The 26,209-nt window shown below is 32.8% G+C and overlaps 1 protein-coding gene across 3 annotated transcripts in view; it reads right to left on the bottom strand.

The window, feature by feature from the left end:
* CstF64 (cleavage stimulation factor subunit 2 CstF64) overlaps positions 1-26,209 on the bottom strand; it is a 174,360-nt gene that overhangs the window by 77,173 nt on the left and 70,978 nt on the right. For all 3 annotated transcript variants that reach the window (XM_085815840.1, XM_085815839.1, XM_085815838.1), the window contains exon 4: positions 20,647-20,681. In XM_085815840.1, coding sequence (XP_085671966.1) covers positions 20,647-20,681 — 35 coding nt within the window. The remainder of the gene's footprint in view (positions 1-20,646; positions 20,682-26,209) is intronic.

The following is a 26,209-nucleotide window of genomic DNA, read 5'->3' as shown; positions in this document are numbered from 1 at the left end:
AACGACTTTTGACTGTATTAATATATGTACACACACATCTGGTTTGGAAGCACTAGCAGATGTTGATAACACTAATATTTTGGTCTCACATATAAAAGATCTCCTTGTAAAAGTTGAGAAAATACATGATGTGAAAATGAACTGGATGAAAGCCCATATTGGTGTTATAGGTAATGAGAGGGTCGACATGTCGTTCGATTTTCAGGCATCAAAAAGGAATTGTTATTGGTAAAATCAAGGATTTCTATTATGATTGCAGGAAAGAGAAATGGAACATTTCGAGAAAAAGGAAAGATTATTTGTTGAACTTTGAAGTTTCTAAAAATATGAGAATGATATGTGATTTTGATTATAATCAAATTACTGGACACAAGCACTTCCTGGCATACCTGAAAAGATTTAATTTGCAAAATTATAGTTTTTGTAGTGTTGAAGGTAATGCAAGACATTTCATCAAAGACTTGCATATTATTGCTAAATGTTAGGGAAAAACATGGTAACATAAAGGAATTCTACTGCCATGCAAAACATGCCATCACACTACGTTTTTTACACAGACATTCTTACACATATCTCTTGGGAAAATTTCATCCCATCCATGACACATTTGTCTGAGACATCAATCTAAGAAATAAAATCATAGGAGGGCAGTCACATGCAGATATCTTTTAAAGGAACTCTACAACCAAGTTTGTGTGAGCCCTAGAAATAGGGTTCTTAAATGTCATACTGTGACTGAATGCAACATCATCAAACAACAAATACATGTCACATCAAATGGCAATTATATGCCTTCCAGTCATCTGAGAAAATTACTGATTCCTGCTTTATGCTCCCCTTATAATAATGCTAATAATTTAGAATGGTTTTCTTCATTCCCAAGCTAGTTGAAGAATTAGTTGCTATAGAAACTGCCTTTGGATGGTCACTCCAAGGAAAATATGATGACCAAAGTTAAGTCAACATTGATTATGCTCGTTCTGAATGTAAGAGATTTGGTCTCCACTGAGCTAAGGCGATTTTGGGAACTGGAGAGTTTGGGCATTAGAAGTGATGAAACAGATACTTCAGGTGTCGGGGAAATTCTAAAGGAGTTTGATGAATCGAGTCAGTTTATAAATGATGGGTACTGTGTTAAGTTTTGTGGATAATAGGTATGCAGAAGAAATTGGGCAATAATAAGGAGGTTGCATTCAAAAGTTTTATTAGTTTAGTTTGGAGGTTCAAGAGAGATCTGTCATTATATAAACAATATCGGGAGATTGTTGACAGTTATCTTAAAGAAGGAATAGTTGAAATACCTTCTGATTTGTTAGGAGATGAATTATCATTTTACTTACTCCAACATGCTGTTATTCAAGAAGACAAAGTCTACGAATTGTATTTGATGGTGCAGCTCATGGAGAAGAACTTTCACTAAATGACAGTCTTCACACTGGTGCGAACTCGTATCCTAATTTGTTTGAACTATTATTAAAATTTTATTGTTATCATTGAGTACAAGTTGTCTGATCACACTATCAGATTAGAATCATCATTTACTTCCAGTTCTAGTGCAAAAAGTCAGCTACAGAATGTCCCCAAATCATGTCTACAGCTTTTGGTACTAATATTGTAACATATGACACTGTGAAGGTTTGGTAATGAAAGTTTAAAAACAAGGACTATGACATTCAACAAGCAGAGCACTCTGGCTGGCCTACTGATGTTGATGAGGCCCACCTGCGAGAATTTGTTAAAAAAGATCAGCATGCAACCACTCAAGAGCTTGCTAAGGAGTTAAATATCAGTTGTGCTATGCACAGTATAAACTTGACATACAAATTCAATCGTGGGATGCTGCATGAACTTACTCAAGCAGATAAGGACAAACGTGTGAACCCATCAGCAGTGTGGCAAGGCACAATTTGATTAACAAAAAGATCATGTTTTGAATCTGATGGGACTGCCATGATATTACCCAAAAAAAGTATCTGGAAAAAAATAAAACTCTTGACAGTAAGGTGTTCCACAAAATGCTAGTCCATGTTGCACCTGCTATCAAGGAAAAACATCGAACTGAGTTCTGCCGTAAAAAAATAATGTTCCATCAAGATAACGCAAGCCCACATGTGTCTGCATTCACCAGTTGGACTCTGTGTGGAAACTTTTGTCACATCTACCATATAGCCCCGACACTGCTCCTTCAGACTTATACCTTTTTTCACACCTGCAGCTACATCTTGCTTCTTTCTTCCACTATACACAGGATGTAAGAAATGAAGTTGGTCTGTTTTTGGATTCGCTGCCTCCAAGTTTCTGGGAGGAAGATTTTAAAAAACTACCAAAACATTGGTAGAAAATCATAGATTTGGGTTGTGATCACGACCTGCACTAAAGGCACTGTTGTGTTTTTTTTTTAAACTTTTTTTTGGCAGAAAACTTTCAGTGCAATCAGATATTAGACTACAATTTAAAATATTTTGCTTTCTTACTTTCTTTAATGATAATGGAAGTTTCTGAAAACAGAGATTCGAATAAGTAACTATAAAAATTAAGCTAACAGAAGTTGTTTAAATGCAGGTCCTTATGAACAGATCCGAGAAACCATGCTACTTAGAGGGATAAAAGAGAAATTCCTTCTTACAGATGGCTGCCCATATGTCAAGAATAAAATAATTTCTGAAATTTTCCACATTTTTAAATAGGAGAAAATCATAAAAATAGAAAAGAAAATAGAGAAAATTGAATTACTTCAACAGAAAGTCATGCTGTATCAAAATACAAAAAGAATTTCCTTATTTTTATGTCTCGCATTACTTAGATGATGCCATGAGCCTTCTAATTAGCAAATTGCACTAAAGCAGCAATTCTACTTGGAGCTCTTTGCAAATCATAGCCAAGCAATCAGCAGCCCTAACCATACTCACTCACTTACCACCCAATAATAAGTACACTCGAGAAGAGCTCTGAGTGGCTGCTTCATCACAGTTTATAATATGAGAGCACTTGGTGCTGTTTAGATAGTGGTGCTTATAAAATAATAAAGTATTACTGTAGAAAACTGAGAAAACTTAAGAATAAACAGTTATTATAAAGAAACAGATCAATGAAATTAAGTTTTACGTAATTTACATAATAAACATGCAATTACGTGGGTTTTTGCTTTTGCTAAAAAGTAATTAAAAAACTCTGTTTTATACGGGTTCGTACACATTTCTGCATACAGAAATAAAGTGCTTTTAAGAACCATTAATGAAAAAAATTAAGGACCTATGAGCAAAATGGGAACTGAATAAATTAAGTTTAAAATATTATCTATGGCTGAACTTAACTTTTGTTCAGCCATTGGAACTTAACTTTTGGCTATCCTAAAAATAAAATATATCCGTAAGTAGGATGCATTATTATTAAACATAATTATTATAATTATTAATTAATTTGAGAATAAAATAAACTTTATGAAATTTATCAAGAAGCATTAAATATTTTACACTTATAATAGTTGGACATATATGAAAGATGATAAGTGGCATTATATTTACATTTTACTAACAGCTTTATGTTGATTTTTTTTATATCTGATTATGTATGATTTTAATTGTAGTCTTAACAATAATAATAACTGCCATTCTCAGTTTAGAGGTTTAGTAAATAGCACATAGATTTTTATGTCAAAGGGCATAGATTAAAATGAGAAGTAAAATCATATCAGCATAATTCATAACAAAAGTCAATCTGTTCTCACTCCTGCTGCTTGCCTAGAGAGAGAGACCTGCTAATCAGAACAAACCTGAAATTCCTGATGTAGGCACGATTGGCAAGTTTTGAAAGTTATTTTGGCTCTGTCTGATGCAGTTAGTGTTGTAGCTTCGTGTAGAGTTTCAGGGATTGTAACCTAGTTAATGTACTTTAAGGTACCAGTAGGCGACTAAAGGACCAGAGGTGATAAGTTGTTTCGTATTATTTTAATATTATTAAGTCTGTATTAATTAAGTTGTACGTTATTAATTTATTAAGTCTCACTAGATGTGAAGAATAAGTTTTACATGAATTTTTACATTTTTGTGCTTCATCTTGTGACCACGGTAAGGATTAATAAAAAGCAATAACTCGCTTTAATATGCAGAGATTATTCTTAAGGGTTAGTTAGTTATAAATAATTAAATTATGTAGTTAGATAACATTATGGATTTACGTGGTCACTATTAGATAAAATATATGTATTTGATGACATTGATTCTAAACGATATTAGGATAATTACACATTAAAAGCTACAAAACATGTTTTGTAGCAACAACACTAAAAATGCCTTTTTAATTTAAAGCCTTCGCGGACACTTTGGCTAATTTATATCAATTTCCTTCTCTTTAAGCATCTTTTCTAACAATGAGAAATTTGTCTCAATACGCAAAGCAGTGTTCTCACTAGTTTGTGCGTGCTTTATCTCCTAACTTCTCAACCTCTCGACAATGTACCTATGAGGGTTTACTTGATCTAGTGAAAGTAAAATAACCCCCAACCCCCTTACAGACATGAAGCAAATTATCGCTATGTCTGAAAGTAACTACAGAGAAGCACTATAAAAGTAACTAAAAATATTCACATAATATTGCCCCTCTATGTAGTACACTGTTTTTCCTCTCTGATGGCTCGTTTTCTGGTAAACTGTATTCCCTTATTTTTTTTTTTTTAATTATTATTCAGTGTATTCAATTTGTAATTTAAAAGTAAAATTTTAAATAATTATTCAATTAATATTTTAAACACAATTTTTCATAATTAATAATTTTAAAATGATATTAATACAAATTAAAAATGTTTACAATAATAAGAATGTCAACTTCTATATGTAGTTACATAAAATTGGGGGAAAAAAAAAAGACTATTTGAATTAGTAAATTCCTCCCCCCAGAACATTTTAAGGCAAATTTAAAAAAATTTTTTTAAATGAAAAAGTCTTTAATTCTTGTATGACATTTCTTTTGATTCTAAATCTTAAGAAAAATGCTACAAATCAAATTTAGTTCTTGAAATGTTTTCTCGCTTATATTATAACACATAAAGAAGTTTCTAGGGGTGTTAATGCAGTAGTCAAAGTGGTATTATTTCTTCGGCATTCCCCCTACTTAAATGTTTTCAATTAATTCTTCAACTACACATGAATAACTTCATTACATTGATTCACAATTTATCTATTTCCTTGGCTGCAATGCCTAAATCCCAATAGTTTCCAATCTTCTTAATCCATAATCAACACTTTGACTTGCTTCTGGGTAGAAAATCCCTTTTTAATGAAGCAATTTTTAATTAACTGTGATTTTACTTAAGTCCAGGCAAGTGAAATCATATTCATAGCCTCAAGAATATTTAAATTTTTTACTAATTATATTTTGAAGGGCTATTTGAATCAACCTTTGCCTGTAGAACATTTTCAAATTCTTAATGAGAGCCAGATGTATTACTAGACTAGTGCGGTTTTCAGGGAAGAACAACTTTCACATTTTGCAAGAAATATGTTGTTTGGAGATGGGTGGTACACTGATCCTAAAAAAAGAAAAAAAAAAAAAAAAAAAAAAAAAAGAAAGGGGAGAAAGAAAAAAGTAGTTTATTATTATTATTATTATTATTTATTTATTTTGTTTATTTTCTTGAGTTATTTTATAAAAATGTCCACAGTTATGCATGCTTTCACATTTTAATGGCAGAGTTTTAACATGTTTGAGGAACTTTGGTTTTGGTTACATTCCTATAACTAAAAGTAGTCATATTTTCCATACCATCAGCATTTGTTCAAAGTAAAACATCGAGAACTTCTTTACTTTGCTTAGCTCCATGACAATGGTCACCTCTGAAAGTTAGAGTTCTTGCAGACATAAATTTAAAGAAAAGAGCAGTTTGATCAACATTAAAAAGGTGTTTTAATTCACAGCCATTTATTTTCGTAGATAAATTCTTGAACCACTCTTCAACCAACTCAGTAGAACCCCTTTTCATAAACATTTATTATATGACATGAGATTCATGCCGCACTTCCAATCCAGACGAAAAGCTAGCTTTCTTCGCATTCACTCAAAGTGCTATTTCTTTTGACTTCTCAATTAACATGGGGCCATTCACTGGAATACCGGATGCACAACACTGATTGAAAAATTTTGGCAAAATGGCTTCTACCTCAAATTTTCCATATTGTACACATAATTTCTTTAAAGAAGACTGTCCCCAAATTTTTTTCCCCCCCCCTCAAATTTGTTTCTATCAATTACAACCATTTTTAATATTGTCGCAGAAATATCCAGTTTCTTTATTAAGTCATCTTTCATCAAACCAGTATTCTCATCAAATTCTTTTGAGATTTGAATTTAATATTTTATCAAGAATGCCTTTCGTTTTGTGACACTTTTTATCAATTAAATCTCCTCCATCTAGTTTACTTAATACAGCATACTGTTCAGGGAGAAAAAAAAAAGCATACATGTTTCTCCAACTATCCCCTCTATTCATAAACTGGTTTTCAACTCCTGTACCAGACTCTGATATCTTATACTTTTATTTTCTTCTCCTATCCCCACCTCTGGTGAAAATATTTGAATGGTGGGACTGTGTGAAATGTAAAACCAGTGCAGTTAAATCAAGCAAAAGCAATGTATAAAAGAAATATTTAGCTATTAAAATGAATAGGACTTCATCGAGACCAACATGAAATGACATATAAAGATGTAGAAACGAGAAATGTCTAAATGGTGCCCCACTGTATTACCATTTCATACATTTTACTTCCCCTTGCAGTTATTATTTGAAATGTATATATGGTAGATTTTTCGTTATGTGGATACCCGAATATGGCAGGTGTTCTCACACTTAAAAGAAACATTTGATTTTACCTTACTTCTATTATTTATGTTACAACTCGCTGCAGCCTTATCTGCTACTCATGTGTTTTATTCTTCAAAATCCAGGTCTTTTACTCACCCTCCTTCTCCTTTGTTCTATGTATGACCTTCTTAGGAACTGTAGTCAAGAATAATACATGTCAGGTGTCCCTAGGACTTTACAGGGTAATTGAACCAGACACATCTGAGTTACTGACAGATATTGTAATGTCAATATGACCGTATATTCTTATATGAATCTGGGCTTCTTTTAAAGAAATAATATTGTGATAATTAGCAGTAATTTATTCATGGTTTCTTTTCATTTGTTATATTCTTACTGTAACTGCAAATTACTTGCATAATTTTCCCTTCTCAGTTTTTGAATGATAAAATTAGTTAAAAAGGAAGGAAAATATATGAGGAAATATGGTAATCACCGAAAATGGAAAATATATATATTCTATAATAAAAAGGAAAAAGACATATCATACACAACAAAAAGAACAAATTTAAATGGTAACCTGAACTTCTGGCATAAGCCCATGCTTTAAATACAAATCTGGTGACAAACCACCAGGAATTTTATTGCTTCTACCAAAAAAAAAAAAAAAAAAAAAAAAAAAAAAGTAAAATTCCTAAAAAATTAATTTGGGTATAAGACCTTAAAACTAGTGCAGTTTTTCTAAAAATTACGGAAAATTCATTTAAGTTAGCGGACAGGCTTTAAATTTTGCTAGAAGCTATAAGCTGACACAAAAATTGTCTCAACAGCAAACTCCAACTTGCTGATTCCTTTTTTATTTATTTATTTTTCATTTGTATTGTCATTTTTTTCTCTGCATTAATGCTCTTAAACTTTTTTGCTCCATGCACTGTTTTTACTACTGCCAAACGATCATTCCTCTTCTTCCTTTCCAAAACTCGAAAAATGCATACATATTTATTTAAATTTTGATTATTTTTTAATGTGCTTTATAAATTAAATAAGAAAAAATATAGAAAATATTGATAAATAGCAAAACCTGAATTTTAAAAAAAGAAAGAAAATTTGAAAGCTTTGAGATTTTACATTATTTTCCCAAAAGAGTGTGTAAGGATTATATTAATTTATCTAACACATAAGTTTTGAGTTAAACTTCCTTTCCTATCATTTCTGAATTTCAACTTACAACTTCCAGTCAGAATGCAGTTTTAGAATCATGTTTGAATGCAAATTGAGGAACAGTGGTATTTAACCGCAAAGTTCTACTGTCTTAGTCAGAGAGAACCAGAGATTATGGCTAGCATGTGTCCGCCCTTTTAGACTACTCTATCTCAAGCTATTATTACGCTCGGCCATACTTTACGCCCTTAATAGCTTCACAGTCAATTAGGGTTAAGGGGCCAACTCCATTAGAATCTTGATAGCTTCGACTACATCTTTTTACTTAAGATCAGTTAAGTTTTAATTCTTAGTTCCTAAGTTCAAGCCCGAGTGCTGGCTTTATTGTAAAACTCCAAGAAAGAGTTCTGTTAAATCTTATTTGAATAATAAAGGGTCTTTTAACCCTTTCCAAGTTTTAATTACTGTCTCACGAACTCAAGTGATTATTCACATACTAGTTCTTAAGATTCTTCACATTCAACTGTAACTTAAAGTACACAGTAGAGAATCTTACATTTGGCGCCCGAAAAGTTTCCAACAGACTGTGTCTTAGAGAGTGGAAAGTTTACGTTGACTGCTCCGACCTTTCAGGTCCCTTAGACGGCTATGAATCCAATGGTAGGATTCAGATTTATCGTGGAAGCGATGCATGCCTCTATGAAGCCAGCCACAACATTTGATGGCAAAGGCTCAGTTATGACCTTTGTGGAGCAACTAGACTGCGTTTTACTTTATACCCAGTGAACCAGCTGCAGAAAGTTACCATCGCTACTACAAACCTAAGAAGTCAAGCTCTCAGCTGGTATAAAGGAATTGGCAAGATCTTGTTGGGGAACTCTTTGGAATTGTACAGCTGGGAAAATTTCAAGTCTGTGTTGCTGAAAGCATTTCTAGTGGTGAAAGATTGGGCAAAGCTAGAGCCAGAATTGTTTAGCAAATATCAAAGCAATTTCGATGAGTTGATGGAGTTTATTTTACGGAAAATTAAAATCTACAATTTATTATATGGGAAGATGCTTGATATTGAACTTATCGAGGTGATTCTACCACGTCCTACTACCATCAGCTTAAGATTTCCTTCAAGTCAGTAACACGTAAACATTAGAAAAACCTCTTCCAGCTTGCGCTGAAGTTCCAAAGCAGAAGAAACTTGGAGAAAGCATGTGCGAACCAGTTTGGCCAACATTCAAGCAGGAAAAACTGCATGTTCAGCAGAGTGCATACAGACAGACAGGAAATAGTGGAAAGTCAGATAACAAAAGCGCTGGTAAATCTAAGGGTTTCAGATACAAAAGTCAGTGAAAAGGGGGGGGGCAGAAAAGCAGAATTTAAACGAATACCAAGGGGGAAGAAAAGCCACTCAGAAATTAGTTTGAATAGAGTAGCAGTGCAAAATCTAGCCATGCCAGAGATACAAATTCTTGTGAATAATGTACCAACCACTGCCCTCCTGGACACCAGGGCTCAGTTTTCATTTCTCTCAGAAAATTTCTTTAAGAAAAATGTTTGCCATTACAGACTATTTAAAAACGCAGGACAAAAAGTAATTGCCGCCCAAGGCAAACAGTGCGCATATTTGGGGAGAACTGCACTACATGCACAAATTAAAAACGAGGTGTTAAAAGTTAATTTTTTAATGGTAAAAAATTTGCTAACATCTAAAATGAGGGTTGCTTTCTTATGCATAGCTGGCGTGACTCTTAATTTCCAGAATTCTACATTTCAGGTGCACATGAACCCTGTGGAAGAAGAGGAAGGGTCTATGCCAGAAATAGGCTTAGACTACCTAAGGTCCAAAGAGAAAGAAAAGATTGAAAAGTTGGTAAGAAAATTTAATTCTTTGTTTAACGAAAAACCTGGCTTCTGCCAGGTCATGAATCATGCTATTAATACAGGCAACACCCCTCTAGTCCAGTCGAAACCTTATCAATATGATAAGGTGAAAGAACAGATTAAGGAACATCATATAAAAACAGTGTTAGAAAATAAAATAATTTTGTCAAGCACTAGTCCATACGCAAGTCCGGTGGCCCCTTCCAGAAAGAAAAATGGGCTACCGCCCGAGCACCCGGATGTGTACAGGTTTGCAGTTGATTACCGCAAACTTAATAGTATAATGAAGTATTCCGTGTATCCCTTACCAATAATTGATGAAATTATCAGAAAATTTTTTTCTGCTAAATTTATGACAACCTTAGACTTAACATCTGGTTATTTTCAAATCACCCTAAAGCCTGAAGATGTTGAAAAGACTGTGCTTATTACAAAGTCAGGCGTCTATGCTTCTTAAGAATGGCATTTGGTTTAAGCGGAGCACCGGCTACTTTTCCAAAATGCCAGTTTTAAGTATTATATATTTATCTGGATGATATAATAGTCACCAGCGAAACGATAGATGAACATGTTAAACACCTGGAAGAAGTTTTTTCAATTGCTTAACAAGGCCGGTTTCAAAATAAATGCAAGAAAATGCAAGTATGCTGCCAAGGAGGTACGTTACCTTGGGTACATGATTTCAAATAAGGGCATCGAGACTAATAATTCCAAAATATTAGTGATTAAAAGTTACCCTCCCCAAACACGGTTAAGAAATTATCTTTATTTTTGGGCTTATGTTCCTATTACAGAATGCTTATAAAAAAAAGTTTACGAAAATTGTTGAGCCTCTTTTAGAGCTGAAAAGAAAGAAAACTAGATTTCCTTGGACAGCCGAGGTGAACACCACTTTTGAACAACTAAAAAATGCCCCAGTCCTCAAATTCTCAGAAGGAGAACATGATCTAGAAATTGCTGCGGATGCATCCGATTACGCAATTGGTGCTGTGCTTTCCCAGAAAAGATCCTGATAGCTTTTTTTTTTTTCTCGAAAACTCTGAATTCTACGCAAAGGAACTATTCAGCAACAGAGCGAGAAATGCTTGCTGATAACAGTATACTAGGACCATGCGGCAGTCGACCACTTGTATTCGGGGGAAAATCTATCGCCTCACCAGACACGGTGAACATTAAAACTACAAGAATTTAATTTTATTATAAAACACATCCTTGGAAAAGAAAATTTAGTTGCCGAAGCCCTTTCAAGAATCAAAATAGATGAGGAGGGGAATACAGTTAAGTGTGCTATGCTCAATTCAAAAGTTATCGAGTCCAGTGAAACCATAATTGAAGAATTACGAAAGGATCTGGAATTTAAAGACATTTACGCATATTTTGAAGACCTCAAAAAGTTTCAACATAGAGATTTAACAGCTATTCGCAATAGCGTAAAGCATTAGGAAATAACTGATAAACTGTTATTCTATACAAAAGTAACAATTTGATAATCAGGAATATCGGCCAGTAATCCCAGCAAAACTACGTTTAAATATTTTAGAAGAATTTCATAACTCCTCGATGGCTGGTCATTTCGGAATTTAAAAAACCGTGCAGAGGGTCTGTGAAGCGATTTATTTTCCGCAGTTACAAAGAGTAGTCACGGCATGTGCTAAATTACGCCATTTGTGTCAATTAATAAATGATGTTAATTACAGCCTGGCCGGGTATTTAAAAAACATAAAGATTACTTTCCCAAATGAAATGGTTGGCATTGATTTGCTCGGACCCTAACCTAGAACAAAAATAAATAAAAATTACATATTTGTTAACAATTGTGGATCATTTTTAAAAATGGGTAGAAATAGTCCCTCTTAAACAAGCTTCCACTAAAATAGTCGCATATTCGTTTTTAAATACGTATATTTTAAAATACGGGACCCCACTAAAAATAATATCAGATAACGGAAAGCAATTTGTTAGCAGTATATTTAAAAATTTGTGCACAGGACTTGGCATACACCATCTAAAAATGGTACCATATGGACCGCAATCGAATATTGCGGAATGCGTAAATAAGGATATTGTAAAAATTATCAGGGGATATGTGAAAAATTTTCATGACCGCTGGGACAGCTGTGTCAATGAGTTAGGCTTTGCCTTGAGAACAGCAAAGCACGATACTACAGAAGACCCCCACGGAGTTATTTTTAAGAAGAAAAACTTAACGCCTTTGGATAAGCTGTTCTTTGTACAGCAAAGGCAAGAAGAATTCAAGTTAAAAGAAACAGATAATTTTCGACGAAGAAAGACAAAAGCAAAAGATCTACTATAATAGAAATAGAAGGGAAATGGAATATAAAGTGGAACAGAAAGTTCTCAAGTTGAAATACTCATTATCATCCGCACCCGAAAACAGGGTGGCAAAGTTCAAAATAAGGTTTGAAGGGCCATACATTGTCAAGAGAATAATGGAAGCCAGGTTTGGCTTTTATAGAAAACAACTGGTTGCAAATATTGATCAGATAAAGCCCTATTACAGCCGTAATGATTTTCAAGTTTTACAGGATCCTGGAACGGAGGGAAGAATTCCGTCAGCTCAAAAGCCCAGCTGGAGTCCCCCAACACAAAAAAAGAAGCAGACAGAAGACTGCAACAATCACTGGCCAAGCAGATCCAACCTGGAAAAGGTCCAGGCACACAGAAATAGAAGAAGATAACCCCTACAGACCAACAAGCCAGAACTGAGGATTCAAGAAAAATACTAGTACTGCTGGCTAAGAGGGTGAGGCCCGCTGAGGAGGTTCCAGAGAAGCAGCAAACTCAACTATGTGCAGAATCAACAAGACGCAAGCCACGTTTTCCAGCACCAGCGACTATGAGGGAGGCCCAAGGAAGTCCAGATTTGAGGAGGAAAAGAGGTAAAAGACCAGCCAATACAGCTGTGCCTGACCAATAAGTTAGAAGGTCCAAGTGCAAGTTCAAAGACCCAGAAGAGCAAATGGCCCCACCAGAGCTCAAGAGGAGACTGCAGTTTCAAAACCAGCAGCCGTCATTTGCAAAAAACCGAGGTTCATAGACAAAGGACAAAAGAGGAAAAGGAATGAGGGAATCGGTCACAGAAGAAGTCACAGAAGAAGGCTGGAGGTCCTCAAATATCCGAGGTTTGAACAATTCTGTGGAGGAGTACAGAAAAAGAGATAAGTAAAAATTTTCTTTACTTATTTTATATTAAAAAAGTTCAATTTATGTCATTTTGTTCTAAGGCACTCAAGATTTTAAAAGAAGAAAAGTTAAATCACAAATAGCAAGAAATTAGTTGTAAATAGCTTATAATCATAGATTTTTATGTTCGCAATTTGGCGAGAAGCTACTAGCAAATATTTTGTTAAGAAATTTTGTTAAAATTTTTGTATAAAATTTTGTCGCAAGTTGCGAGAATTAAATTGTCAATATTTTTAGTTGGAAAGACTCTTTGACTACTGAAATCTGTTAACTTAAAGTTAAGATTTCGTGTAAAGATGGTAAATTGTAATTAAGCAACTATCACTTTTGATGTAAAGTGAATTTAAAAGTGATGTGTAAATATCTGAATGTTTATGTTCAAGTAGAAATGTTCAATTTCTATGGTAAAGTGTCATAAATTTAAACTTGTACAAAAGATAAATTTTGCCCACTGTGCAAAAGAATTTCTGAAAGAATTGCATGTTGTAGAATATATATGTGTTCAATGTTAGGCTCTCCAGCTAACACTTTAAAGTTATATTTAAGCTCTCACTTAGTACATTAGGAAAGTGTTTTTGTATAGTGAGTCTTGTGAGGTCTGGTATGTCAAATTTAACAATGTTAGACGTTGTTTAGTAGCAGTTTTGTTCGCAGTAACACAACATAAGTACCCTAAGTATATTTCAGAACAAGTTCTGGAGAGCATTGCGGAAAACAGAAGTTTAAGTATGAATGAAAGTGTGTGAGGCCAAATGATGAAATAAAGGAGTAATTGTAAGGAATATAGAAATTTTTGTAAAAGACAGTACTAATGCTTTTTCCTTCCAGAGAAGTTGGAAGGACCAGGAATAACTTATGGATTAAACGAAAGAAAGAAGCAGATGATTGTGTGTTCCAAATTGAAAATTTATAAAATTTTGTCAATTTCTAGTTTAATCTAGCTTTAAATTTGCTGTAAAGTTGGCAGTAAGAACAAAACTTTAAAGTGAAATCTAGTTAATGAAAGAGGTATAAGCATTATAGTTTAACGCTAGAAAGTCTTAAACAAGGTCGTATAGAGACCTTAATTGACAACTATTTAAAGTCTGGCTACTGGGACCCCTGCAAGCATTATATTAATTTATCTAACAGTTAAGTTTTGAATTAACTTTCCTTTCCTATCATTTCTGAATTTCAACTTCTGGCCAAAATATAGTTTTAGAATCACGTTTGAATGCAAACTGAGGAACAACAGTATTTAACCGCAAAGTTCTACTGTCTTAGTCAGAGAGAACCAGAGATTCTGGATAGCACGTGTCCGCCTTTTTAGGCTACTCTCTCTCAAGCTATTATTACGCTCGGCCGTACTTTACGCCCTTAATAGCTTCACAGTCAATTAGCGTTAAGGGACCAACTCTGTTAGAAACTTGATAGCTTTGGCTATATCTTTTTAGTTAAGATTAGTTATGTTTTAATTTTTAGTTCCAAAGTTCAGGCCCGAGTGTCGGCTTTATTGTAAAACTCCAAGACGGAGTTCTGTTAAATCTTATTTGAATAATAAAGGGTCTTTTAACCCTTTCCAAGTTTTAATTACTGTCTCACGAACTCAAGCAATTATTTGCTTACTAATTCTTAAGATTCTACGCATTCAACTATAACTTAAAGTACACAGTAGAGAATCTTACACGTGTTTAATTAATGTTTTGTGTGTTATCTTTATTTTTTAAATATCATGTTCTTTGCACTTAAACCACATAAATTCAATTCAACAGCATTATCACAAAATATTTAAAAATAACAAAACAGTATATCTTTAGAATTTCCGATACACAATCTCACACGCTAATAAAAATGTTTTTTCCGTACAGTGTTGGAATTGCTCACTTTGATATCATTGAGTTTTTTACGCAAAAATTTGTTATAGTTTTACAAAATTTGAAATAGATAATAAAACAAATTCGAAATAAAAATTCAGGTTTCCTAGTGCTCATGTTCGGTTGGAAGACTACGTTATTCAAAATTTGATGTCTCTAGGTACCAATGTTTTTTCACAATGCGATAATCTTTCATGCAGATTCTTCATTATTTAATTTCTTTATTACATGACGATAACATTTAGTGGCAACAGTTTGAAAAGTGAATCAATGCAGAAAGTGAAACGATGCAAAATGCAGTTTTGAGACTAATAGCCATTTGGGTCTAACTCTTCTTTGGACTAAAATGTAGTTTTTTATATTCATGAACTAAAAGTAAATACTTAACAGGTAAATATAAGGCTGGCTGCATTCCCCCAAAACTATAAATCCCCCAATTGAAAATTCCTTCTTTCAGCTGGTCTTCATTGTTTTTAATAGTGCTTTAGCAGATGAACTAATTCTCTACATAAATAAGTAGCTCTCTCCAAATTTAAATTACTTTAACAGGGTTCGTACACATTTCTGCACACGGAAATTAAGTACTTTTAAGGACTTTTAAGGACCATTAATGGAAAAAATTAAGGACCTATGAGCAAATGGAAACTGAATAAATTCAATTAAAAATATTATTCTATGCCTGAATTTCACTTTTGTAATACCATCCTAAAAATAAAATAGATCCCTAAGTAGTATGCATTATTACTAAACATGAATTAACTAACATAATTATTAATAAGTTTGAGAATAAAATAAATTTCATGCAGTTTATCAAGTAGCATTAAATATTTTACAATTATAATAGTTGGGCATATTTAAAAGAAGATAAGTGACATTTACATTTTATTAATAGTTAGCTTTATGCTTTTTTTTTAATGTCTCAATTTGTCACATACTTGGTCAGTCTAGAGGTTTAGCAAATAGTAGGGAGATTTTATGTCAAACGGCATAGATTAAAATGAGAAGTGAGATCATAATCAGCATGATTCATGACAAAAGACTGAATGTTGTCCCTCTGCTGTTTGTCTATAGCTGCTGCTTGTCTACCTGCTGATTCGAACAAACCTGAAAAGCCTGATGTAGGCACAGTTGGCATGTGTTGAAAGTTAGTCAAGCTCTGCTTAATGCAGTTAACGTCATAGCTTTGTGTAGAGATCCAGGGTTTATAACCCAGTTAATATACTTTAAGGCCATAGCCATTAAATAATAATAATGGCTTGCGCCATAGGTGATAATTTGTTTTATATATAAGTCTCAAGTAGATGCAAAGAATAAGTTTTACTTGATAGTGTTGATGGTTATTTGATGGGTGATGGTTACTTGATGGGTTCTCCACACAAAGGATTTGACGATTGGATTCCCTAAAAACCCCAGTCGCCGTTTAAAAGGGGGAGTATATAAGGTATTTCTCCAACCTTCTTGGTGACCCTTCGTGGTGCAGTGGTTTGTACACTGGTAGTGGTATTCCAGAGGTCCGCGGTTCGATTCCCGGCAAAGACGCTGTTAATTTTTTATCTTTCCTGCTTTCAAAAATACCTAATGTCTCTACAAGCCTTCCCAAACATTTTGGCTAGTTTATATCCATTTTCTTCTCTTTAATTATTGATCTTTTCTGACAATAATTATAAATTTGTCTCAATATGCAAACCAATGTTCTCGCTAGTTTCTGTCTGCTTTATCTCCTAACTTCTCCACAATGTACTATGAGGGTTTACTTGATCTAGTAAAAGTTAAATAGTCCCCCCCCGGTAGACGTGAAGCAAATTATTACTGTATCTGAAAGTAACTACAATATCAGACAAAGAACTTAGAATATAAAGGCATGTTTTGATGCTAACAAAGTCAATTACAGCTCACGGTGACGTAATTAAACGAGAACAGTCAAATTCAAACTAAAAATGTGGACTAGTGGTCAAAGATAATACAATTTAATTTAAATTTAATCTGGCTCAGTAACTCTATCATATGAGGAAACAGAAATGGTAAAGGCTGAAATGATAAACAATTGGGTAATTTACATAATAATAACCGCACATATCTTTGAAGAATAATTTTCTTTATGTATTCGGTTCCTTTCTTCAACGTGTTTACTTTTAATTTTAGAAATTTTGGACTTAATTAAGGATTTCTGTTATTCTAAAAAACACTAAATGCATTTAGAATGTACAGAAAAAGCGGCTAATTTTATTTCTATAGTATTATGAACATTCAGAAGAAATATGAAATATATATGGTAAAGGCCGGTTACAGAGCAGGTATGGCAGAATTTTTAGAATTTAGTGACACACAGAACAACAAAATCTAGAAATAGCAAAACTTTTAGAATTTAGAGTGGGCATTGGAAGCAAAATTTAGATAGGCAATAGGCAGCAGAATTTAGGATACACAGAGATTGCATCAGGTGGGAAAATGCATAGCACCAGCTCTGTGTACGATGCATTTAGACACATTGGATGAATCTTTTAAATTGTAAGTTTTCAATTTCTTTATTAATAAAAAAATCTCTTTTTATAATGCCTGCCCAAGTGATAAGATTAGAAGCATTTTTGATATTTTCCATGCTTTTGTCTAGTGAAAAGTAGAGAAAATAAAAGGAAGATAAACATGTTAAGAAAAAAGACTTTAGTATCAGGAGTAAAACATTCAAATATTATGTTTCCATTGTTCTTCCAGATGTTCTCCAAAACGTAAGAAATTCATCACAAACTTTCTGTAAAATGCATCCATTACGTGTTGATATGTTGATACCATGGAGACATTTTTCATTTTGTCACATATTTCACGAAATGTAAAATTAATTTTGTGGAGAAACTGATGCATATTCTGAGAATTATGAATAATCTGAGACAATTACATGGGAAAAACGCTTACTATGAAAATATTAAAAAGAAGACATTTTAATTAATTACATAGCTAATTTTGCTTTTATTAAGAGCTGTTTCGTAAATTATGCTTTATAGCTATATACCTTGTTTATTTTTGAGATTTAAAATATTGTATAATAAGTTGCCAAAATGAAATTCTATAATATGACAGCGAAGAATAAAAATTTTTTAATGTTATTTTTTAAATATGATTCTAATATATTACCATTATTTTAATGAAATTTATCAATGCTATGATGTTTTAAAAAAATCGCCGAAAAATTCTCATATCTCGGAATTAAAAATTTTCTACAGAAACTGATCTTAAAATCGCCAGAATGTTGACAAGTTGTCAAATTTAGAACCATTTAATAAAAGAATTTACAACCCCAAAAGCGAAAAGTTGTTTAAGAGCTCTTTATTAGAAAAAATGAATTTCGAAATGCTTATGTTTCACTTTTTGCTTAGAAACTCGAGTATCCCATCATTTATATTAAAAATAGAAACAAATTATAACCCATGAACCCATTCAAAAGATAACCATATACGTCAGTGAATTGCCAAAAATTGCTCCAAAATGCTAATTCACACTCAAAATGGCAGTCGTAAAAACAGAGAGAAATTTCAGATGATTAAAATTAAGGACCTTCCACTGATTTTGACCAAAATTAAGGACTTTTAAGGACCAAAAATCGATTTCAAAAAATTTAAGGACTTTTAAGGACTCTTAAGGACCGTACGAACCCTGTTTAATTTCCCAACAGACATTTTTCAGAATATTCTTTCCCTTTCCAAAAGCCATATTTTGTGTCTCATCCTTATCCATGAAAAATTTTCAAGTAATAAGGAGTGGAAGCTCATTAAGCTCAAGTTTTATGAAATTAGAAGACCTTTCACATCTTTCACGAAGGTGACGTTTTTGTCACAGGAGACCGAAGCATGATCATAAGGTTAATACTGAGGCTTAAGAATCTTTTCTTCATTACAAAATATGATAGTACACTGTTTATTACACTTGTTTTGAAAGATTACATGAAAAGCAATCAGAAATTTCTAAAACTTTTACTGTGGGATGGCTGTTAGTTCTCGTTGTTTACAACATCAATATGTGATGTATATTACATCAATATGTAATATACATGATATACATGATGTGTATATAAATTATGTGCTGCATGGTTTAAATTTCATTATTTATTCAAATTCCCCCCCCTTCTTCCTTTCTGAAGACATTACCAGTTGACGCATGATACATCGCTGGTGTCCCCCATACTTTTACATGTACCTAATTCCCACACCAAATGGGAATCACAGAAAAGAGATGAAAATGTGACATAAGAGGAATTAAGGACCGTTTGTCAATCTTTATCAAAATTAAGGAGTTTTAAGAACTAAAAATCATTTCCAGAGAACCTAAGGTCTCTTAAGGACTTTCAAGAATCATGTAAATTCTATTTTAATGGCTGCCCAAACCCTGTCTACGCCTCATTAATGGGGGCACTATAGGTGACAATGTTCACAGTTAGTTAAGTTTAATCCCCGGATAGTTTTAAAAAAAATAGAACCCACATTAACAGAAAACACTAATAACAATTTAACTGTATTTTGAAGTAGAATGAGAATTAATTCATTTGGTTATGTGAATTAAATCAGAATAAAAGAGAGAGAGAAAAAAAAAAAAAAAAAACACACACACTATATGTAGCAAAAAAATAAATTATTATTAGATATGATGAAACTAAGCTAGAAATGGCATTTAAGAATAATAGTAAAATGCGAATTTAAACGTTGCGCTTTAACTCATATCAAAAAGTCAAAACTTTTTCTTTTCTGACCGAGTTCATCTAGTACATATCATCTATTATCACTGCTGTTATAGTACACATTTTTTTCTTCCTTTCTGTACTTTCAGTCAACAGTTATACTTCAAACTTTTGGTTTGTAGCAGTAACTTTTTTCCTTATTTCACAATAACAAATTTATCATTTAAAAAAAAAAAAAAAAAGCAGCCAAGGAAATCACAGCTGATTAATCTGCCCCTGGTCAATATAGAGTTGATCGCACATAATACAAAGCAATATAGCAAAAAAGACTGAGAAATATAAACTGAATGGGGGAAAAAAAAGCAACATTATCATTATTTTATGGTCAATAGCTCAATTTTAAGGACATAAAAACTTTACAATTTTTAATACAGTTAATATAGGGTTAGCACAAATGATTCACTCATTTTGAAAAGGCTATATTTTCAAAAGCATTAAGGGTACACACATGAAAAATATACGAAAAGAACCACAAACTCAGCAAGTTTTTTTCACCAAGTTTCCTGGATAAGTGGAATGTTGCTTCATTGCTAAATAATAACTTGGTGGCAAAATCTTTGTCCTCCAATGCTTCTTGCATGTTGACACACAAAATTTAGTTGATGGGCTTAATCCTCTGGCTTTAACTGTAGCAGGAGCTACATATGGTACAGTCTGAAGTGCAACCATTGATGCAAAATCTTCCACACAGTTTTTATGGTATCCCGAACATCTGGTCAACCGACAGGATGTGGACAACAATGCTACAAAATATATGGAATCAGCATGATTATCATCTGGATGTGTGTCATGACACCAAAGGGGCAGATATTGAATATTTGTAGAGGAGTATAAACTTCGTGAGTTGGTTCTTTTCATATATCTTAGATGTGTATACGTAAAATACTTTTGAAAATACAGCCTTTTCAAAACAAATAAATCATTTATGCCCCCCCCTGTATTATAAAAAATAAAATTAAAGCAGACCATCAGATTTCTATACAAAAGCAAGTTTTGTAAACAAAATTAATAATATAAGATTAATGGCATACCTCTACTGGTGGTCCACCCAATGATGCTTGTAAATCTAAATGTAAAAATTAAGCATTTTACAAATAAAACAACATGACCATAAATCTACATCATTTAAATACTTTATGTATAAAATAAACACATATGCATTAATAACCTGACATATAATATTTTATAAACATACTCTTATTAAACAATATAATTAAAATAAGCTTCAGATGGTTCCAAATCAGGCTGATAATATTTCCGTGAGACAATGGAACATCGATATGGCACAAATGTATGACTGTTCATCATGGAAAAAAACTAGGAAAAAGTCTTATGACATTAACATGTTAGCTTATCACTGTTCTTCAGCAAGCGAACACATGTAAAAGATTAAGTACACCTTAGAAGTACTATATTCTGTCTGGATGATAAAATTAGATACAAGTTTTGGTCTTTTAATACCTCATAAAAAAATCTGATATGGCCAACACATGACCCCTCTCACTGCCATTCTGCAAATTCCATTTCTTAACATAGAATTGGAGGAATAGCAACAAGGTTTAAGTAAATTATAACTTCCAGTTGATCATTTGTAAATAAAATCAAATTTGTTTGCAAACTTTATGGCTCATTATAAATTATAAACACTACTCACTTTTTCCTATTCAGTTCTTCCATATATAACAGACAATGGTACCTGTATGTGCTAAAATACACTTCTGTTCTCATACTTTAATTTGAAAATATCACACTGACAAGAAGTATATTAATCTTTTGGATATATAGTGTTTTCGATTCATGAATTACTACTTAAGAGTAATAGCATTTTTAAAAGCAGCATATCTTCAGAATTCCAAATATAGTATTAAGAGTTGCTACAACAATCACAAAATTTTTAAAAGCAGCACATCTTCAGAATTCCCCAATAGAGTATGAAGTGTTGCTACAGATTTCCTTTTCTGTCTTTTTTAAGTTTATGATATGTGTAGTTTTCTTCAAAAGATGATCAAAGGTTTTATTCATCATTTTAGTTCCATTTATTAAATCTCACCTTCTTCACACTCACACCATATAAAATTCAACAATAAAATCACAAAAGTTTTAAAAATCAGCATATTTTAAAATTCCCAACAGAGTATTAATTGTTGCCAGATATTTTTCATATTTGCTAACATTTTTTTTAATAATACTTAGCGATAACATTTGGTGGCAGCATTCTTTCATTGAATGCATTCAAGTGACTTGACACGAAAGTGAAACGAACACAAAATTAAGGACAGGCTAATACATTTAATTATGGGCTCACCTTCAGAATAAGCTTATTCTTATTACATTTCCATATTTCCAAATGATTAACCTTTAATCCTGATAAATGTAATATGTTGTGCTCAATCACATACCTATTTTAAATACCAAATCTGAGACATTTTGGATATTATCATATTTTTTACAAAAAGTCTTTTCATAGCTTCAAGTAAAGTATCACTTCCAGTTTACCATTTTTAACTAAAATTTAATATGCTGTTCCCATTGATATAAAAATCTTATAATATTAAAATTTAAAAGTTTTGTATTATATTTTAATACAGCTTTCATTAAAAACTACTATGGGCTTCAATCAAGTAGACAACTTCTGGTTGTCTACTTTTATCCAAAATCTAATCAACACTTTATATGAATGTCAAAAGCTTATATACAAAAAAATTAAATTTTTGGAAGTTTCATACATGAGTTATCATGAAAATGAAAAAAATCTGTCCACATATATAAATAAACATCATTGTAAGAAGGGAAAAAAAAAAAAAAAAAAAAAAAAAAAAACTTGCTACTGAATTCTTGGGCCAAAAACATTACCTCCCTTACCTATGTTATATACGTTGGCAGGAAGTAAAAATAACTAAGTGCTCTTTTATTCTTCTTTCTCTTTAGTGGAGTAGTCAAGTTCATGCGCATTTCTTCAGCTCAAAGTACCCCTGGTGTAAAAAGGCCTTTAGGAGCTTCAAGTAAAATATAACTTCTGGTTGTCCAGTCTTACCCAAAATTTAACCCACACTTCATATGAATGTAGCAAGCTTAAATATGGAAAATTAAAAGTTTAAAATTTGTATTATTATTGACGAGAAAATTATAACACATATACACAGATGGACAGTCATTTTTGTAAAAATAGTAAAGCGTGTTGTGGGGACCCTAACTCATGCTTATTTACTAAAAACCCACCATGAAATTTTTGAACTGAAAAACACAAAAAACAGTACAGTACAAAGTCCGTAATCCGGACTCGTTGGGACTTCGACGATTCCGGATTATAGATCATGAATTTAAAACTGGTAAGATGGCATGCAGAAAATATGAAACTGTAATTTATGAAATAAAGAACAAATATTATCTAAAGAGTATCAAAATTTACAAAAAAAAAAAAAAAAAAAAAAAAAAAGCTTAATATATATTTGTTTACTTTATTAAACATTTCTTTCAATGTAAGTTGTTTAAGTTGCTTCATATTTTGTGCTAATACTTTCTCTTTAATTCTATAAACAGATATAATTTCTTGTTCAGTTACAAAGTTCCACTGTTAAAGTCCTGTAATTGCTGTCGAGAACACCGACTAACTTGTCAATAGAAATTTTTTCGTTTTCAATAACCTCTCCGTCACTTTCTTCACTATCGGATCCAGAAATGAGTCTAGAACCATACTACAGATTTCGCCATCCGTTAATTGATTGATGATTGGGACATTGTCGTCGCAATAAAAAACTTATGTTATATCATCTTCATTTATTACCGCTTCTCCACATTTCTTTATAAAATCCAATAACTGGAAAATTTTGCCTTTAGTTTGCGATGTCCGAAAACTTCCAAATTCGCTGCTATCATCTTCATCGTCCTCACTATGAAATATGGTAGCTGGCCATAAATTATGGCGAGCATTTTTTAACGTATCTGGAGACACATCCTCCCACGATCTTGTGATGCTCCACACAGCAAATTTAATGCTAAAAAATTTCAAAAAGTCTTGAATAGTCTTGCCATTGTTCAAGAAATTTAACATAGATTTAAAAAATGTTACTTTATATTTGCATTTCAGCGTGTGCACTATTCCCGTATCCAAAGGCTGAATGATAGGCCTACAGTTTGGAGAAAAGGATAACATGGATACATTATCTTTCACTAAAACTTTAAGTGTGGTATGCGCCGAACAGTTGTCAACAATCAAGACTATTTTTGAGTCATCAGGTAAACCAACCGAATTCAAATGTTGCTAAGACTCAGGTATAAAATGATTTTCAAACCAATCATTCATCAACGCTTGTATCATCCATGCTCTTTTATTTGCACTATATATAACGCGGAAAATCGTTACTCCTTTAAATGCTAAAGGTCGTGCATGTTTTCCGATTACGAAAAGTTTGCACTTGTGCATTTCTGCAGCATCTGCGCAAGCTAAAATTGTTAGTCTCGCTTTGGAATCTTTGACACCAGTTGGAGCCTTTTCTGTAGAGATTGCCAAGGTATTTCGCTGTACATATTGCCAGAAAAGACCAGTTTCATCAGAGTTGTAAATTTGTTCTGGAGATAATTGTTCACTAGTAATGAATTCAATGAATTCACCTGCAAATCGTTCAGCAGTTTCAGTATCAACTCGAGTTTCTTCAGCTGACATTTTTAATTGTCTTATACCATAGTGATTTTTAACCCTTTAACTGTCAAGTTATTTTGATGATTTGGATACACAAATTGTCAAATTTTTTTATTGGAAAAACCAAATGTAGCCGAAATAAACATCTCCCGATATATATTCGGGTATGACAATACAATGCACTCAAAAAAAAATTACCCCGAGAAATACTCGGGCGTGACATTTTCGAACACCAGTGCTGTGCCCGAGATAATCTCGGGCATGACAGTTAAAAGGTTAAATTTGGCTAACCAACCTGTCGAATATGTACATTCAGTGTTTAAGTTCATTTCTTCATGAAATATTTTGGCTTGAGCCATTAGCTCATCAATGTCACGCCCTCGCTGCAATATTAGACTCGCTCGCAATACTAGACCCGTCAATGGCACGCCCTCGCTATGACTCTGTCTGACCCATTCAAATCATCACTTTGTCATGATCGTCATTTTTAGCATAACGAACCCTTTTTCTGTTATTCATTGCAAGTGGGGTGTCGGAATCGACCAAAAATTCCTTTTTCTTTTTGCTTATGTCATATACAGTTGACTTTCCAATGTCATTTCTCCTCGCATAATTTTGAGATGGATATGCCTTTATCCATTTTTTGCAGCAATTTCACTCTTTGTTTGATGGACATCGAAACATGCTTTCACTTTGTAGATCCTTTAGCAGCTCCAGAATTGGAAACCCTTTTCGACATAATCAAAAGTTCAAGCTTAATTTTTATAAAATTGCTTTAACAGTCTGCAAAAAATAATAAGCAGGATCTAATTAAAGGAAGATAAAGGAACAGCACAATCTGCAACATTAACTGAAATGCCTTAGAATCAGTAAAGATAATTTTAGCCTAGTTTATACCGTCCATTATACATTAAACATGCATGTGTAAACGCATTACGCGCATACGTAAAGGATACAAAAAAAAAAAGTTTGTGGCTTTGAGGTCCGGATTATAGATCATTTCGGATAATGGACGTTCGGATTACGAACTATTACTTGGAGGGGGGGGGAGGTAAAAGCTTGTTACATTTCATTAAACAGTTTTTTACCCACAATAGTGTAAGCGTTTTCTACATACTCTTACACTATACAATTAGTATAGTTTTTGTCATCTCTATACTCAATCAACTTTCTTCTTTGACTATATTTCTTTGTAATAGAAAATACTTTTTTTTATCAGGTACACAACTTTCTTAAAGATGAAGGAATTAACCATACAATATAAAAAATGCCTTGATTCAGGGCATATTTTGTCAATTTTCAAAAATCATCCATATCGATACACTGCATCAATCCACTGAAGTCCAGATATTTTAACTCATATATGAGTGTGAAGAACCAAGCCAGTGGATAAGTGCAGAAACCACAGCAACTATCGAGAATGTTACTAAGCAGGAGGGAATCCAAAACTTCCTATGGTCTTATGTTGGTATGGTGATGACATGGTTAGATTATTTAAATATCACGAGTGCTGTCTGCCTAAGAGGAGGCATACCTACATAGAGGACTTTCTGTGGGAAACTGGCTTGTATTCATATTACACATGAGGAAAATCATGGAAATTAACCATGCAGCTAGCTTGTTTGTCTGGCTTTGAGCCCAGACTAGCAGTATTCAGTAGTCTTAACCACTCAGCTACTGATAGACCAGGGGACGACACGAATTGTAAAGTTCACTGACAAGAGCTGCATGTAAAAAATAAAGTCTGCTGGGAACAGTAAAGCATACTTGCCAACCTATGACACTCAAAAATCAGGAGATTTTTTTAAGAAATCAGGAGATTTTTCACAATGTTAAAAAGACTTTTTAAATGATAAAAATATAGTTTTTAATAATGAATTAACTTTATATAGTAACTAATTCTTAAATGCAAGCAACAAAAAAATACCTTACACATAAAAAACATTTTTATTACT

This window comes from Stegodyphus dumicola, chromosome 4 (assembly GCF_044657685.1).
Source record: "Stegodyphus dumicola isolate Sdum_Otavi_A_Nest chromosome 4, ASM4465768v1".
Classification (NCBI taxonomy): domain Eukaryota; kingdom Metazoa; phylum Arthropoda; class Arachnida; order Araneae; family Eresidae; genus Stegodyphus; species Stegodyphus dumicola.
This window is presented reverse-complemented; position numbering and strand designations above follow the sequence as displayed.